At 37.4% G+C, this 17,529-nt stretch overlaps 1 protein-coding gene across 1 annotated transcript in view; it reads right to left on the bottom strand.

Annotated features, from left to right (window-relative positions):
- UTRN (utrophin) overlaps nt 1–17,529 on the bottom strand; it is a 513,062-nt gene that overhangs the window by 240,906 nt on the left and 254,627 nt on the right. The window contains exon 50 of the mRNA XM_023513504.1: nt 5,482–5,705. Within this exon, the coding sequence (XP_023369272.1) occupies nt 5,482–5,705 (224 nt within the window). The remainder of the gene's footprint in view (nt 1–5,481; nt 5,706–17,529) is intronic.

The raw sequence follows: 17,529 nt of genomic DNA on the forward strand, positions 1-17,529 counted from the left end.
TGCCATCCTTTGTAAACGATGCAACAAAACCACAACTTTCTGCAGAGACGTTCTCACCACAGCCATCATTTTAAGTTTACCACACTTGTGAAGACACCTCAGAATTTGCATTATAAATGAAGAGCCGTGATCATTTCCTCCCGGTCACTGGACAATGATTTGCCAGTTCTCTGAGCATGCTCGTTTCCAGGAATGCATTTGAAAGACACGGGGGGTTTAGGTTCTAGAGAAAAGCACGCTGGTATTCCTTCAACTTCTTCTCAATTTCAAAAGCACAAACGTCACCCAGGAAGACCCCCGGCAGATGCTCAAAGCCGGCACTTGCTCGTCCTGGCAGGGCCAGAAATGTAGCAAGTTGTCGAGCCGCCAAGAGCTGCCGGCTGCTGGAGAGGAGTGCGCTCAGTAGCCAAAGAGGATATTAAGTGAAACATTAAAGCTGCAGATACAAAGCAGACGTCCCCCTGGGAACAGAGATTCAACACACCGCTGCCGCCACCACACAGTGCACGCCCTGTAGCTGGTTTATGTTAAGAGAGAAAGTAGCATTCACCCTCCTAAAGAGGGGTGCGTTCCCCACCTGATAAATACAGCTCTCTGGCAGTGCTCTGTGAATGAGTGAATAAGAGGCGCAGTTATAAATCCCGGCAAGAGCAAAAGGGTACCTAACCCCAAGGATAGCAGTCCCTACGTTAAGTGCTAATAAATAACCTCCAGACCGGTCTCAGCACAAGATCATGGGAAACAAAAAAGCAAAACAAAAACAAAACAGAAATGCTGGCAGGGGGTATGGTGCTCTACCTAACATACCCTAAAAGCAGAGCTGTCCGTGGACTCTTAAGACTGCCTAGGAGGAAAGCCATTAGAAATGAAATAGGTTAGGACTCATCCAATTAAATGGCGAAGTTAATAAAAAATAAAGTCTGTAATTGACTACTGAATATTCCCCCTGTAGACAGCATCTTCGTGATCTCATTTTAGTTGCCATAAAACTGTTTTAATTTTATGAATAGAAAATATGAGACCATAATTATATAGTATAAAGACCCAATTTAGAATGTTTGGCTTCTGATGTGTAGGTCTACGGACGTGAGACGCTCTCTGCTGCCGTCTGAATACCTCACAAATGGCCATGGGAGAAAAGTACTGTCAGGAGATGAGCAGAATGACCCCAAATGATTAAATGACTGGGTCAAAGAGCACGGCCAGAAATAGAACCCAGATGCTTCTCATTATCAGTGTCTGGCTCAAATTAGTAACCTGGGCAATGCCCAACCTCCGCTCTCTCTGCTGTTACCCTGAGTCTTTGAAAGAAATACAGGGTTTAAGCATTTGTTTCTCCTCTTTCACTTCATCTGCCTTTCTCTGTCCTTCATTTTAACATAACTTAAAGTTCTATTGGGTCTTACAGAGTCGTGTTTATCAAGCAGTGGTTTGCGGGTTCCTGCTGGCATATTTTTTCCCTGAAGGTCTGTGCTAAGAATCCACACTGCCTCCCTCTGGTGAGGCTAACAGGGTTTTAATACACATGCCAAACCAGAGGCTGTAGTCAAATAACATGATTGAAAACACTAAGTTAATAGGCAAATAGATAAAAACAGATTTGTGATTTTTCTGGGGTAGAAATGGGGAATCGATTGCTAAAGGGTAAACCATTTCTTTTCAAGGTAATGAAAATGTTCTAACTTGATTGTGACAAGGTTTGCACAACTCTGTGGATGTACTAAAAAACAACTGAATTGTAAACTCTAAATGGATGAACTGCATCAAGTGTGAATTATATACTAATTAAGTTTATAGTATATGAATTATATATACAAATGGCGCTGTTATTAAAAATACAAAGTCATCATTTCTTTTCCAGAACTGGTAGACGCTCTAAGTATTTATCCCCAAACACAGTGCTACGCATGGAGGTAGATGTGGAAAAAGATCTGAAACACGCTGCAATCAAAATGTGTCTATGGAACAAGAAGAGAAAAATTAGGCTAAAACCAAACTTGAAAGATAAAAGTATAATAATCCTAAAAACAAATTAAAAGAGCAACACCAGCCACCTATTGCAATACCGCCCCAGGAAGCAGCAGGTCTCAGCATTTTATCCATGAAAAGAATAGGAACATCTCAATTAATTGGTGCTGCTAAAATGTAAGGCTTAAGTTTTCAAATAGAATTAAAATAATAATACTCTAGAACATGGGCACAAACATTAGGAATAAATGGATTTGAATTAATAAACTTGTCAGAAGTCTTTCACTCAAGAGCAAAACATAAAATGAAATAAAAAGAATGAAAAGTTCTTGCTTCTGTGGCCAAATTCTCTTGTCTGAATACAGATTCACAGCAACCCCCACGTACACACCAGACATCTCCCAGGTGTTACACAAATGCCTCATTCCAACATGTTCTAATGGAATCTATGCCATCTTCTCACGCTTCCCACCAACCTCATCCCTGCTGTGCTATTTCCTTCTCCTGTGATCCCAGTGGTGGGCTCTAGTACCACCTCCTGGACTCTTCCCCGTCCTGTGCCTGTACTGTCCAGTCATTAGGTCTTGCCCTGCTAGTGCCTTCTGTCTGGTCATTATCACCAGATAATGGAGGACTAAAGAATGGCCTAACAGACCTGCCCACTGTCACTCAAAAATGTCATCAGTCAGATCCCTATAAAGCAGAAACCCCACTGCATCCCTCTTGGTTAGTTATCCTTTCTGCCTTCTCCCGGTTGACAGCAGGTTAAAATGTTCGATACTTAGCCAAGACATACAAGACCCTTCAGGAGATGCGCTACTCAGCTCTCAAGGAGCTTGTCTCTCTTGCAGTCACCCAAGAGTCAGCTTTTCTCTTACCAAAAGGCCTCGGCTGAGGGATAAAACCTGACAGTCTTGCCACAGGGCAATGAAACATAAATATAGAAATCCAAATGATCATCCATCCTTAACAGAAATTGCGTGTATTACAGCATACTCCTCCAAATTCATCTTCATCTTCCTCATGCTTTAGAACTGTCCTTTATCAAAATTTGCCCAAGATTCAACCTAAACTGAATATAAAACCAACTTCTTCATTCTAACGAAACACCATCTTTAGGAGTGCACACGTACCCACCTGCTGCCACCATCTCCTCACAGAAAATTTATTTTATGATTTGACGTGCTTTTGTACAGTCATTTCCTTCACCAAACACGTCTCCATTTCCAAACAAGCTTCCGTTTTAAATGGCCTGTTCATTCACACAAAAGGAGATTCATTCATACATAAACCCATGAGAAAATTAAAATTTTCTTGTCTCAGAAATACTCTGTGAAAGGTATTAAGTCTCTAACAGCCATCTATATAGAAGGCGTTAAAAATAAAGCCATAGAATATTTTTTTAAATAGAACGGGAGAATGCTTTAAAATTAAGACCATTTAATAAAGGAGGAAGAGAGGGAAAAATCATGCAGATTTCCATTTTGAGAAACATCCTCTACATTAAACAAATGCATGTGTTTATCTTTAGATAAACAGAGATTTAAGAAGGCTCTTAATAAATCCCCTCTTTATTACATTCTTTGAGCCACAAGATTCCATTTCAGTAACATTAAATTATTTTTGAGAAGCAATTTTGATACATATTATAATGTATTTTAGTGTTTTTTGTCAGCAACCTTTCCTTCTCAATGCTGTTTGCCACACGACAAGTAATCCTGTGCTGAGCTATTTTTATTGAGAAAGACTTGAAACATTTCTATTTACATTTATGTCTTCCACAGTTTGAATATTCATTAAATATTGAGGAGAGTTTTGGTTATGGTAAGAATCTATCCTAAGATTAAACACGTCAGAAAACATCATTAAACTCTGCAACAGGCCTGTGTGGCTGGTGCTCATTACCAAGGTTCATTTCAAGCCTCCTTTCACGTCTGGTCTGTAAACTGTCACCACTTAAGTGCATGGCCTAAATAGATGTTGAAATTAACACCATTACATAAATTACCTGTGAACATTTATAGGTCAGGCTTATAGTTGTTTAAATCATTAAAAATAGTATATTCCAGCATCTATCCATATTTACGGCCCTCTATAATCCCCTAAAATTGAGATGATGGGTAAATATTTTATCAGTGAACATTGACTGTGACCTCATGAGACTCCAGGGAATGAGATAAAGGATTGGATTTAACTCTTTCACTTGTCCGGTCATACTCACTACCAAGTCACAAAGGTATTAGAAAATGAACAGGAAATCAGAAGTCATGTAAATAAACACAAATTTTCATTAAGTTAATCTGAAGAACAGATTAACAGATTAGCAAAACACCGTAAGAGTCTTTACGCATGGAAACAAGTTCCTAATAAGCCCAATCCAAAAGATCCCCTTTTTTTACATTTTATAACTTTTTAATGAAAATAATTTCAAACTCAGAGAAGAACTGTAAGAATAAAAGTTGGTTCAAAGACTCAATACCCTTTATCCACAGCCACATATTTGTTGACATTTCGTGAAAGAGTCTTTTTGATATTTCAAGGGAAAAAGAGTTCCTAAGAACAAATTCAAAAGGTCATCAATACTGAATTTCATAAGAGTGAAGCCCAGGTCCAAGAGTGGTAGTTAGTATTTACTTAGGACACAGGGCCCTGCATGGACAACAATGTGGAATAATACCAAGTCCTTTAAGAATCGTGTGCTCGACTGAGACAGGTGGAGACATGCATCAGATGACAATGGGACACATGTTCACAGCTGTTATCGGAAAAAAATAATGGTCAAACTGATGTGAGACCGAAATGGCAAGGTTTAGATCTTACTGGCACAGGTTTGGAACTAAGATCTAAGGGAGAAGGCCTATATGATTGGCAAGAACAGGCCAATCTAGGCAGATAAAATGGGAGGTTCAAGAGCACTCAAGCAGAATGACCTGGGGCAGAAAAAAGATTCACACATCCTTCATGAGCTTCTTTGTAATTTTTGTAAAGGAAAGATTCTGTATTAGCATACTTCATGGAGAAGAAAAATTTGAACCTCATTCTGTATGTACAATCATAATTATCAAGCTAAAGACATAAAAGTAATACCTTCGAGGCTAATATTCTTAGTTATAAACTAAGCCATATAGCTTTTGCAGCTTTTATATTAAGTATGTATAATAAATGGGGAAAGAAACAACTTCACATTACTGGAAAATGCCCTGATAATTTAGGATTCAATAAAGCTAACTGTAATAGGGCTTAAAATGACAGAAAACAGAATAGCTATGAGCCTCTAACTCTAAATAAACAATTATTACTTTCATAAAACAAGGTGGTGTTTTTTTCCTCTAATAGTAAGTAAAAATATTTTACAGATTTTATTTCTAGGAACTAATTATTCACAGGAGAGCGGGGATTTCATAGCAGAATAAGGTGGCAACCTCACCTTTTAACAGTAACAAATTTGCACCAAGATGGATCCAAGGACAGTGACAGAAATGCGAACACTGTTTGTGGCTTCCGTGCATTTACCTGCATCTGCTGCTTGAGTTCCCTGGCCAAGACACTGTCCTGAAGAGCATTCTCCCTCTGAGCGGCATCCGCCAGCACGTTCACTGTGGTTTCAGCTTCCTGGATCCACTTTAGGAAGTTCTCCAGATCTCTGCGAGAGGCCTGCACTGTCCTCAGCTCAGCCTCCAAGGCATTCTGTCTGTCAGCAATACTGAAAGGAACAACACGACAGGCAGGTTCCATTACTTACACAGGGTGACATTCCACAGCGCGCATACCCTAAATAAAAGAGTAACAGACAGCTTCAAAGGAACTTTTATTTAAGTCACTGAATATAACTTGGAGATTTATTTATATGTGTCTCTTGAATAATCCTTAGTGGAGGAGGCATGTGAATTGTGAGCAGAGTGAGAGGGAGACACAAGAATACTAACAAAACCACATCCGCATCGTAACATAATTATGACTACATTGCACACTAAGTTCTTCCCCCATGTTCTAAGTCAATACTTTGATATTACACGAAGCACCCAAAAAGCAATATCCAGAAATATTCATAAAATCAGTGACTAAATCAATTCTAGGAAGTAAAAGCTGAATATTTAAGATAAAATAAAAATAATTTAGAGGGTCAACTTTATGTATTTTTAGACAGTTCAGATAAATACAAGTTTATTTTTTAATTTGATTTAATAATATTTAGAACACATTGGGCAATCAAGCTTTTATAAGCCCTTCATTAAATCTACATCATAATTTGAACATAGAACTATCCTGGAATTACCTAAGTTAAAAGATACACATATCTCTAAAGCCAACATTTAAAACTAGACGTATGTCAGAGCCCCATAAGAAAATAGGTAACTCAGTAAAAAAATAGAGACCAACAATTTCACTCCTAGGTATTTAAACTCAGGGAAACTGAAAACATACTTCCCTACAAAAATCTGTACACAGATGTTTAATGCACCATGATTTATAACAACCAAATAGTAGAAACAACCCAAATGTCCACCATTGATCAAGGAATTGATAAACCAATACAGTATACCATACATGGAGTACTCTTCAGCTATAAAAAGGAATGAAAGACTCATACCTGATACAACATGGTTGAACATTGAAAACAATACGCTCAGTGAAACTGACAGACATAAGACACCACATATTAGGAAATCCCATCTATGTAAAACTCCTAAAATGTCACATCCATAAAGAAAGAAGGTACACGAACTAGGGGGTGGAGGGCAACAGAGACTAACTGCTTACAAAGTGGAATGTTCTTTAGGGTTATAAATTTTCTGACACTAGAAGTCATGATGGTGATACAACATGATCCATATACTAAAAACCATGTGTCCACGGCCCACGTGCACACATACCTATGATAAAGTTTAATTTATATATCAGTCAAGTAAGAGGTTAACAACAAAAACGAATAATACAACAGAACAATTGTAACAACATACTGCATTAAAAGATCTATGAATGCAGTCTCTCTCTTAAAATATCTTGTACTATACAACAGGTAATTGAAACCACAGAAAATGAAACAACAGATAAGAGACTACTGTATATGAATTGTATCTCAATAAAAGTCAGCATATCCAATATGACTTCATGTTTTACATATTTTTCCTATCTATTCACTCATCCATCCATTTGTCATGATCCTTCTATCTACATATATACGCAGAAGAGAAAAATGTATGGTATGTTAACTTATTAAGCACTAGGCTTTAAATTGGTTTGCATTTCTATTTGTACTTGTTGGCATTTTTTAATTTATAGTGAATAAGTATCATTTTCACATATTAATAAACATATTCTTTAAAAAATGTAAAATATTTAAACATCACCGTACAAGGGATGTGTTTCACAGGGCAAAGAAGCACATGAAAAGACACTTAGTAGCATCATCAATCACTATAGAAATGTGCACTCAAACCTCACCACATCTTGCTCTCAGAGAATGACTGCACCAAGTGCTCGGGAGATTGTGGGGGAACCGCAACTCTACTACATTGCAGGTAAGAGTGTACAGTGCTGTAGCCGCTTTGAAAAACACTTGGCAGTTTTAAGCTAACCATGCACTTGTGATATAATCCAGCCATCCTATCCCTGGGTATTCACCCTGGAGAAGTAAAAAGGTGTGTCTACACAGAATCTGTATGCAAATGTTTACAGCACCCTTATTTATAATGGTCCAGAAGTGGAAACAACCCCAATGTCAACCGGTAAATGGATACATGAAGTCTGGTACTTGCATACAACAGTATACTCACGTAGCAATAAAGATAAGCAAATTACTGAGATATGGAACACCATGGATGGTATCTCATACGCATTCTGCTAAGTGAATGAAGCCAGACACACAAGATTCCGTGCTACAACCCCATTCATGGGACACTCTGGATATACAAATTCTCATCTCAGCATGTACTTATGATCTCAAAGAATGAATTCAAATTGCCACATCTAGAATTTAATATCCCTCCATAATCAATCACCAACTTTTCCAACTTTATCCCAGAGTTTTGTCCAATACTCTGTTTGAGTCAAAGAGTTTTATCTCTAGAATATTCTTAATGTTCTTTCCACATAAAAATTTTACAACCATATAAAAAAATACTTCTGACCTGTTTTTCAAAATCCGTTTTTCAAAATCCTACCACTTTTTGAATGTTTAAGAGCCACCACTTCCAGAACATTCCATCCAAAGTAGACTTTCTGGCTCTGAGTTTATAAGAGGTAAGTATTCCTTTTCACATAACAATTTATCCTATGTATCTTTGAAAAGCCCTTGGATTATAATTTTTGTCTTACTCGTAAATTTTCCTTTAACTATATCATAGAGACTTCTTGCCTGTCTGCCTATTCTATAAACTTTCTATGGGCAGAAATAGTTTTTTATGGCTCCATATTCTTTAGAGTTCTTATTACAGTTTAATAATATGTATTTATGGAATAATGACAACCTATCCCTAATATGCCTTTAAAACTTCTCCCACAGACCATTTTTTAAGAAGCTCCTAGGCGATGTCTGCCATAAAACTCAGTTTGAGAATCATAAGGGAGATGTAAGAAGTATTAAAACAGAGACCCAACCCAGATAGAAGCAAAGGGGCTCTCATGCTGATGGTAAAAGCAGGTCACAGAAAAGAGTGAAGGAATTCAAATTGGAAAGGTGAGGGCTGTCATCGCCATTGCAACTACTCTGTGTTCTTGTTTTAGCTTGACAAAACTTACAAAGGATACATTCAGAGGAAATGAGGAAACGTTCAAAGGGGGAAAACAAACCATAAGTGAAAGCAATAAAAACACATGAGACCCAAGAAATAGGGATTCCGAAAAGCAAAGAAAACACCCAGAACGATGGCTGTGCAGCAGGGTTAGAAAGCGTGTCTTCAGGAGAAATCTCTCCAAAGAACAATATTGGAAGTGATAGCCTCCTTAATGTGATTGACTTTGTGGAAAATTGTACTGTCAGGTCATGGGAAAATGTGGAAGAGTTAGCAATGAGTGCAAAGAAAAGTAGACACACACAAGCAAGGCAATTATTAATTTTAGGTAAAACAAACAGAAAAGAAACAAAATTACAGTAACTGTCAATGCTTGGCTCTTAATGTTTGGACAGGAATAATAATGACACCATTGAATATTTATCTGAAAATTCAATGATGAATAAGGGAAGTGAACAGTGGCATAAAAAAACTATTTCCTATATATTTACCAAAATAGAACATCAGTAGACAAGGTCTAATATTGATGAACTAAAAGATAATGGCATACTCATCATATTTAGAATATAAAAATGAGTAAACAATATAAGGAGAAGCTGAAAAGGAAACTGGTCACTTCTGAGGGAAGATTGCTGTGAGGAAAGAGAGAATAACTATTTTGTGTTATAAAACTAGGTAGGGTTTTTTTTTTGGTAATCATAAGTGTATATTTCTTTAATGTTTAAAATTAAGAAGTTACCCGTTAGAACTGGGGTGGGTGCTGTTGATGAAGTTTTATCTCCCCTCAAATCCTGCCCATATTTTCAGGGTATAAGACATCAGCTGAAAAAAATATTAAGAACAACCAAAAATGGGTTTGCCAAAAATGAGTATGCCATTTTCTAGCAATATAGCTTGGGGTAAATCATTTCAAATCTCTAATTTATTTTTTTCAGCCTTAAAATAAGAGGGAGGCTTGTAGTAGATCAGTAAAAGACCCATTTCAAAATCTCCAGGGGCCCTTTTAAAACTCTATAATCCAACACAGGGATTATAAAGCCTGCTAGAGAAGTCCTGCCATTCTCACCTCCATCCTTCGCTTCAAATTCAGCTTTATTAAGAATCGCTGTATGTAAATGCAAGGTCGCTGATGAGAAAGGATGCGGGGTGTGCAGACAGCACAAAGGGCTGGGAAGCTTTAACCTGGAAGATTTCTCAGCTCCCAACCAGGGATGAACTTATCTGAGTCTACGATTCTCAATGTCGATTTTACATTTGGCAGTTCTGATTGCTACATCTCAAGAAAGATGGGAACGGCGTTGGAGGAAGACCAGAGAAATGTAATGAGAGAATAGAGGAGAAGGAACACTGTCGCAGAAAAGAAATGATTTTGAGTTTAGAATTTGTAGCCAGAAGACAAAGGCAAGGAAGATTTTTTAAAAATGATTTTGTAAATCTATAAATCACAAAGATAAGCATAGGCTGAAAACTTAAAAGATACAACCTTTTAAGTTTAGGAGAGTAACTTTAGCAGGAATAATTTTTTTTTAACTTTAAACAGAAAAAGTAACAAGACTATAAAAGTCTTCGCTGCAAGAAATGGTACAGACTGAAAATATAAATAGCCTCCCATAAAAGATTTAAGAAAATCCGCGGTGACAGATTCATAATAGTTTACATTAAAGGGAATGAGGATTTTGTGAAAATGTAAACTCTTAGCTCTTAAAGAGATTTCTGTAATAAAAGCAGCTATGGTGTGCTGGAGCATAGAGTTATTATGTAACATAACAAAACAAGGCCCCCTACATAACTGTCTCTTAAAAATGTCATTTGGAAGGTGTTAAATAATATTTGGTATTTCAAGCTATAGGGTATAATATATTGTTTAACGAAATGAGCATGGGCTTGTAATTGGTCAAACAAGTATTTGAACACAATAGATATATCTTTTCTTGAAGACTTCAATGGATAAGAGTATCTTAGGAAACCCACAGATACGTGTTGCTATATTTTATTGTATTTAAAAGATGACCTTTATGGTGATAAGAGATTTAAATATACTTATGTCTTTCAGAGTGGAAAACAGTTGCATCAGTAGTTTGAGTGGCAGATGGAAAACATAACAAAACAACTCCTGAAGTTTTTCAATGGGGATACATTCTCAAGGTAATGTTGTCCTTTCATAAATAAAATAACATTTTTCTGGAACTATATTAAGGCATGCTGTGGACAAAATGCAGTAGAGGTAAAGAATTAGTCACTGCAGATATTCACAAAGATCTGTGACCTTTGGGTGACCAATCCTCATTACACAGAGGTTGGGTCATCACCAAGACACTTAAACTTCAATCCATGGGCCTCAAGGAGCATGTCCCCTAAGCTATTAAAGCCACAGCACTTGGGAAGCTTGAAGGAGGACTCCCACCCACTCCAAGCCCCACCTCCATCCCATGAGACCTGCCCATAGCACCGGATATGCCAGTAGGTAAATATACAAGACCGCAGAGCTATCCCCTGGCAGGGTTCATCTCACATTCTAGTTTCTTTTCTGCTGAACCACTATCAGACACTGGGTCTTCATTAGACAACTGATATTGTACTATAACTCCAATAGTACTCTGCATCTTCCCCAGTCTGCCCCTAACTACCCCCCGAATTCTTCTTCCATCATCCCTAGAGCTCCTACTCTTCCTTGGTGATCTCATGTAGTACGAGATGAGATCTCTCCAACACAAACGCTGGTAACTCCCTGATTCATACTTGTGGTCCAGAACATTTGAGTTCCGGTTTAACCCATACACTTAGATATCTAATAGGCATCTCACACAAATGTGTCAAAATCCAATTTTTAGGTTTTGTCCTCCCAAAACTCTCACAGCCTTTCCCAATCAGTGAATGGTGCCCCCACACATCATTTTACAGAAATAACATCTTTGATGATTTCTAGCCCTTGAAATGACATCTCTAATCCACCAAAGTGGATTTTCCACTTCTAAAGCACTTCTCAAATCTACCATCTTCTTTCCATTATAACTGGCACATGATAACCACGGCCACCACCATTTCCCACCTAGACCACAACAGTTACTTCATTTCTGTTCTCTGTATTATTATTTTTTTTAACCTCTACAACTTACTCTCTACCTAAAAATCCGGAGCCATCAAAGTTTAATCCAGCATATAGAAGTCAGACGGTGTCACTGCCTTACTTAGTAACTCCGTAGCTTTCTGTCGTATTTATGATGTCCAAACTCCTTCCCATGTCTTACAAAGTTCAGCACAATCTGGCCTCTTCCTTCTCCTACCAAGCCCTTACTCTCTTATTAATTATATTTCAACCACATTCTATGACTTCATGCCTCCTGCCACATACTTACCCTTCACTCTGGAATTCTCTTCAGATGGTTTGTTCCTTCTCAACCTCTAAAATCAACTCAAAAGTCGCCTTCTAAGCTATGCTTTCTAAATTTACCCCAGCTAGTGAAATCTCTCTCTTACAGAGTACCTCTTCAATTTCTCTCCCTTCCAAAACAATCTCCTGTTCTTACATAAATACCCCTGTAAAGCGTAAGTTTCCTGAGGGCAGACATAGGATGTATTTGTGATTCAGTCTTCAGGCTTAATCACAGACCTTGCCAAATGAGAAAGTAAATAAATACTCATTTAATTAATTTGCTAATCCAGGGAAAAGGAACAAATGAAAGCAAAAACAAGGACGATGGGCACGAGCCTTTAGTTTGTCTGATAATAGAACAAAATGTACTCAGAAAATATCTGCACGCTTACGCTTGATATTTACAAAATGAATTAGCATTCTCGGGCATACACCATAAAGGCATTGTTGGTAACACTTTTTTAAGACAATAAAATGGCACTTGAAATATTAAAGCAACATAACTGAGAAGGAAACTACAGAAGAATATAATTTTTGCAATTTTCTTCTTGGCCAGTTTTATTCCCAGCTTGGAAGGGAAAACTCAAAATGAAAAGCCAGCAAGAAAAATAAAGAAACAGTCTGAAAAGTAAAGGTGACTTTCAAGGGAAGAAGTAACTTTCTGAGAGGATAAATCAAGTGGACTGACCCTAATCTCTGGACCTCATACTAGTGGACAGGCTGGAAGGGTGAGGCTACCTGTGCTTTTCACCGAAGCCCGTAGAGTTGGGGCTGACACTATAGCATCATTGAAGAGCTCAAAGATTGAGCCTCGCTGATAGAATCTCAATAGGAGTGTTTTCTATTGATGACTACTAAAAGGAATTGACCAAATTGAACAATAGATAGATACTGAAAAAAAAAAAACCTTCATTTTTATTAATCTTAAGGGATAATAAATAATCACTACCAAAAGAGTAGAAATATAAAGAGGAGAAGCTTCACAATACACAACAAAATTGGGGAAATGATCCAAAGTACCTTTAAATTTTTAGAACATAACCTGTTTTCAGAATAGTCAAGGTCTTCACAAATTCAATCTTTAGTATACACAATATTTAACATAGTATTTTATGTGAGATACACAATATTGAAATATTGGAACGGAAACCTATGTCTCTCCATTCCACATGTCCAGCTAGCCATTATTAACAAATTAACGAGAAATACAACATCATTTCAAAAGAAGACAAGAAAGTTCCCTCACTGGATAAATGTGTGTTTGTGGCTCTTGCATGAAATACTTATGTCTTTTTAAAATTCTGTGGCCTTTCTTCCAAAGACAGTTAGACTTTAACTTCATCAGAAAACACTTAAAGGCAACATAAAGCCAGCAACTGTGATGATTTCACTAACAAAGAAAATTGCATTTTTTAAGAAGTTTCACCTGGCAATAAAGATTTAGGATATCTCTCCTACATTCAGGAAAGCAGAAAACCAAGTATTTTTATCATTAATTTAAGTAGAGACCCTTTAAGATGACTATAGAAAAACAACTCATAATGAATCAACCTTCTGCTAAGTTAACCATAGTAAGTTAACGTGAAGCAGAATTAAGGGCTGGGACTTATCGGAAAGACATAATATGACAAAGCAGAGGATGGCCATCTGGGCACCCTTGTGTCCAGCATACACCACGTACTAAGAATTTTTACATATGTAATTAATTTTGGCCTCACTATGTTCAAGATCCTCCGATTTAAGAACCAAAATAGAAACCCAGTGAGTTGAAATAACTTTTTCCAGGTTCACACTAAGTACATAAAGTGGAATTTTAGCCAACGGTTACCAAACACCACTCTCTGTGTGCTTTCTGCTCTGTGTGTGCAATCCCAGAAACACCTTAAAACAGGCAACGCAAAATATGACTTCATGGAAATAAGGACAAGGAGACAAATACATAGAATCAGAGATTTAGAAGAAATTCCTTAGAGCACACCATTATACTATCGTCTCATTTCCCTTCTAATATTTCAGCATAGATACCTGTGTGTGTGTGTACGTAGTATATATACACACAAATATAAAAAGTTGTCTTAGCCTTGGAGAGTCTATACGCAGAGCTAAAAAAACACGTCAGACCCAAATCAACCATCCACATTCCAAAAGCTACTACAAGCACATTTCAGCCATCCCTGTCACAATTAGCACTAAGAACATGATTAACTGGCATTAAAAGACAGAAAGGGGCTCGGCGCCTATGGCTCAAGCGGCTAAGGCGCCAGCCACATACACCTAAGGTGGCGGGTTCGAATCCCCAGCCCGGGCCCGCCAAACAACAATGATGGCTGCAACCAAAAAATGGCCAGGTGTTGTGGTGGGTGCCTGTAGTCCCAGCTACTTGGGAGGCTGAGGCAGGAGACTCGCTTGAGCCCAGGAGTTGGAGGTTGCTGTGAGCGTGATGCCATGGCACTCTACCCAGGGTGATAGCTTGAGGCTCCGTCAAAAAAAAAAAAAAAAAGACAGAAAGGAAAGAAAGGCCATAGGTCAAAAAATAGTGGTCCAGACCTATACAGTAGTTAAAGACAGGCCCGCTGTTCACAGAATCTAAACTACTGAGAATCAGCTGTGTTTCAGAATTAAGAATTTTTGTACATTGGAAAACTAATATTATGCATGTAAATATATTACCTATTACCCCTGAGCAAGGTCTGAGGAATCAATCAAACACATTAATATTTCTGCAGCTAGGACCAAGGCTATTTACCACTAAGCAAGATAAATAAAGACAATGACAAATAGCCTCATGTCAATTCAAAGCTTTTTGTGGATTTTGGCATTATAGATAAGGAATTGTGGACCCGTAACTGTGAACAGCCAAATTCTTTGGCCAACTGCAATTCATACCCATTTCCTTTGAAAGCTGATATTAACCTCACAGGTTATGCTGCACTAATAGTATCCAGTGTGCAAGCACAACCACCCTTCACCCCTCCAGAATGTGGCTGACAATGACGTATATACAGAATAGGCAGAGAGATAAGGCGAGAGCCCCGCTAAAAGGCCTCTTGCAGCCATTGCAGTAGGTTTGACGGACCTGTGCTGGAAGCTGCTACATTATTCATAGAAGAGGCCACCATACCTTTCATCTGACCTGGTTTCTAAACTCAACGCAGATAAGAACCAGTAAGCAGAACCACCGATCCAAGAGGCAAGTACACAAAGCACTCATTAGCAATCGCTGACATTCTGATTCAAAGAAGAAAAAATGTTTTTAACAAGGGGAAGAGCCTCATGGGGCAGTCAAAAAGGCTAGAATTCCGATCCCAACTCCACCATTCTGAGCTGTGATCGTGAGTAATTCCTTAACTCCTCTGTACTTCAGTTTATTCATCCATGCAATGCGGATGAAACTGCTGCCTGTCTCCGACAGTGATGTTAATATTAAATGAAATAATACACAAGAAGAGGCCACCACAGTGCCTGACAATGAAAAGAAACCCAATGAAACTTACCCACTAAAAATAAAGCACAAAATCTCACAAAACATAGCAGCCTGAATAAACTGACAACCAATTCTTTAGAACTCAGAGCACAAAGAACATTGTTATCATTAAGCATAGAAAAATATTATTTTGGCTCTGCTCTGTGACTTTGAACATGTTCTTGAACTTCTCTGAGCCTGAGAATATTAGTTTAGACCATGTATTCTCAACTAAGGTGCTAAGTGGTTATTTGTGGAAAGAATGGCATTGGAAAAGTTTACTCTTTTTATGTATAAAGCTCCACCATACATTACAGAAACGGACACACTGTACACTGTGGTATTAAAATTTCGTAAGGGAGGGGAGTCTAAAAAGACCCCTTTAGGGAAGCAATGACATAAACATGCTTGACAAACACTCTTTACACGAACTATAATGTCACATTTCTTAGATTTCCTTAATTCTATCTCTGCAACAATAATGCCAAAAATTCCCCCTAAAAGTTAAATACAGGTTCACATACATTGTTTAAGGCATAGGAAGATTTATATATTCTAGAAAGATGTCCATTTAGAATAGTCAAAAACCATAAATATCATTGTTTGAAAGAGAAAACGCTTTCAATATACAGAAATCCCAGCTATGATTCAGAGAGATCCTGTAAGCCAGTTTTGTTCTATTCTCCCTGCCTTATAGACAACAATATAGCTAAATTATGTCTAAATATTAATATAATTACTTATGTTACCCCCAAATGCAAAAAGAAAACTAGAATAAGGATAACCACTTGTAACCACAAACGAATTGGAACACTGTGGTTGCCTTAGCTATGACAAATGGAAGTTCACCTTGGCATATAATTCATTTTTAATTGCCTCTTCCATCTAATCTAACTATTTCTGTAGGCTGTCTTAAAATATTTACAAAGTAAAAGCAAAAAAAAAAAGAATTGGAGTTGCTAAATAAAGCAGGTCAGACATTCCTACGTGATCAATTTTTCTGGTATTGTTTACAACAAAAACAAAGTCTTAACTCTTATACCCAGAATTTTTGAAAAACACAGATAAATTATATTTAAGGACTATCTCGCTAAAGGTTAAAGCTGTTTTTAATCTACCTTCCTCCCTGCATTAACTATGGTAACTTTAGTGTATCCAAATAATCTGTCATAATGAAAAAAGTTATAGTAAAATGCTCAAAAGATCAATCTGATAACCATTCTGCTCTAATCACTGGTGACGTTTTACATTTACTAGCCCAACCTTACTTTCTCCAATATCCTAGGTACGACATGTGTCCAGCAACGCATTCCAGCTCACACACTGCCCTGGTAATTCTCTTCTTTGAGTTTTCAGAACTGCCTTAGAGATTCTAACTAAAAATAACATTCAGGAAATGTACAAAACCCTCCCACAACAAACTGTTGTTAAATTCTTGGCCATCCTTTATTATCAGAAATACATCATCATGAAGAACACTAACATTACCCATTTGATTCAGAACAAAATAAGTGTATTTTAATATCAAAATAGATTTAAGACTGCTGTATTTCAATAGCTAAAGATGTGCAATTTCACCTAGACACAGGCATTCCCAGTACTATGCATAAGGTAAACACTTTTTTTACTAACGATGAATATAAATACACAGTCTTAAAGAGATGCTAACCACTGTTTACAGTTCCTCAAATTCTAGGTGTTCAAGTGACAGGAAAATCTCTTGTAAACACACATGCTATTTTAGGCTGTCCTAAATATACTGATTAGACAGAGTAATGAGAAGAAAAGATTACAAATTAGTTGAAACCCTAAATACACACAAATGACTTCAGGGAGACAGTGTAGATCCCTGTGTGTCTGGTCCTCGACTTAGAATGCAGCAGCCAAACAGCACATTATTATGATTATGGTTAGGGATAGTCCCTGATGCATCTTTAAATACCTCTGCTCCTTCCATCAGAGTACTACAAATGTATTTTTTTTTTTTTTTT

This window comes from Otolemur garnettii, unplaced genomic scaffold (assembly GCF_000181295.1).
Source record: "Otolemur garnettii isolate 467f Iridium unplaced genomic scaffold, OtoGar3 scaffold00042, whole genome shotgun sequence".
Classification (NCBI taxonomy): Eukaryota; Metazoa; Chordata; class Mammalia; order Primates; family Galagidae; genus Otolemur; species Otolemur garnettii.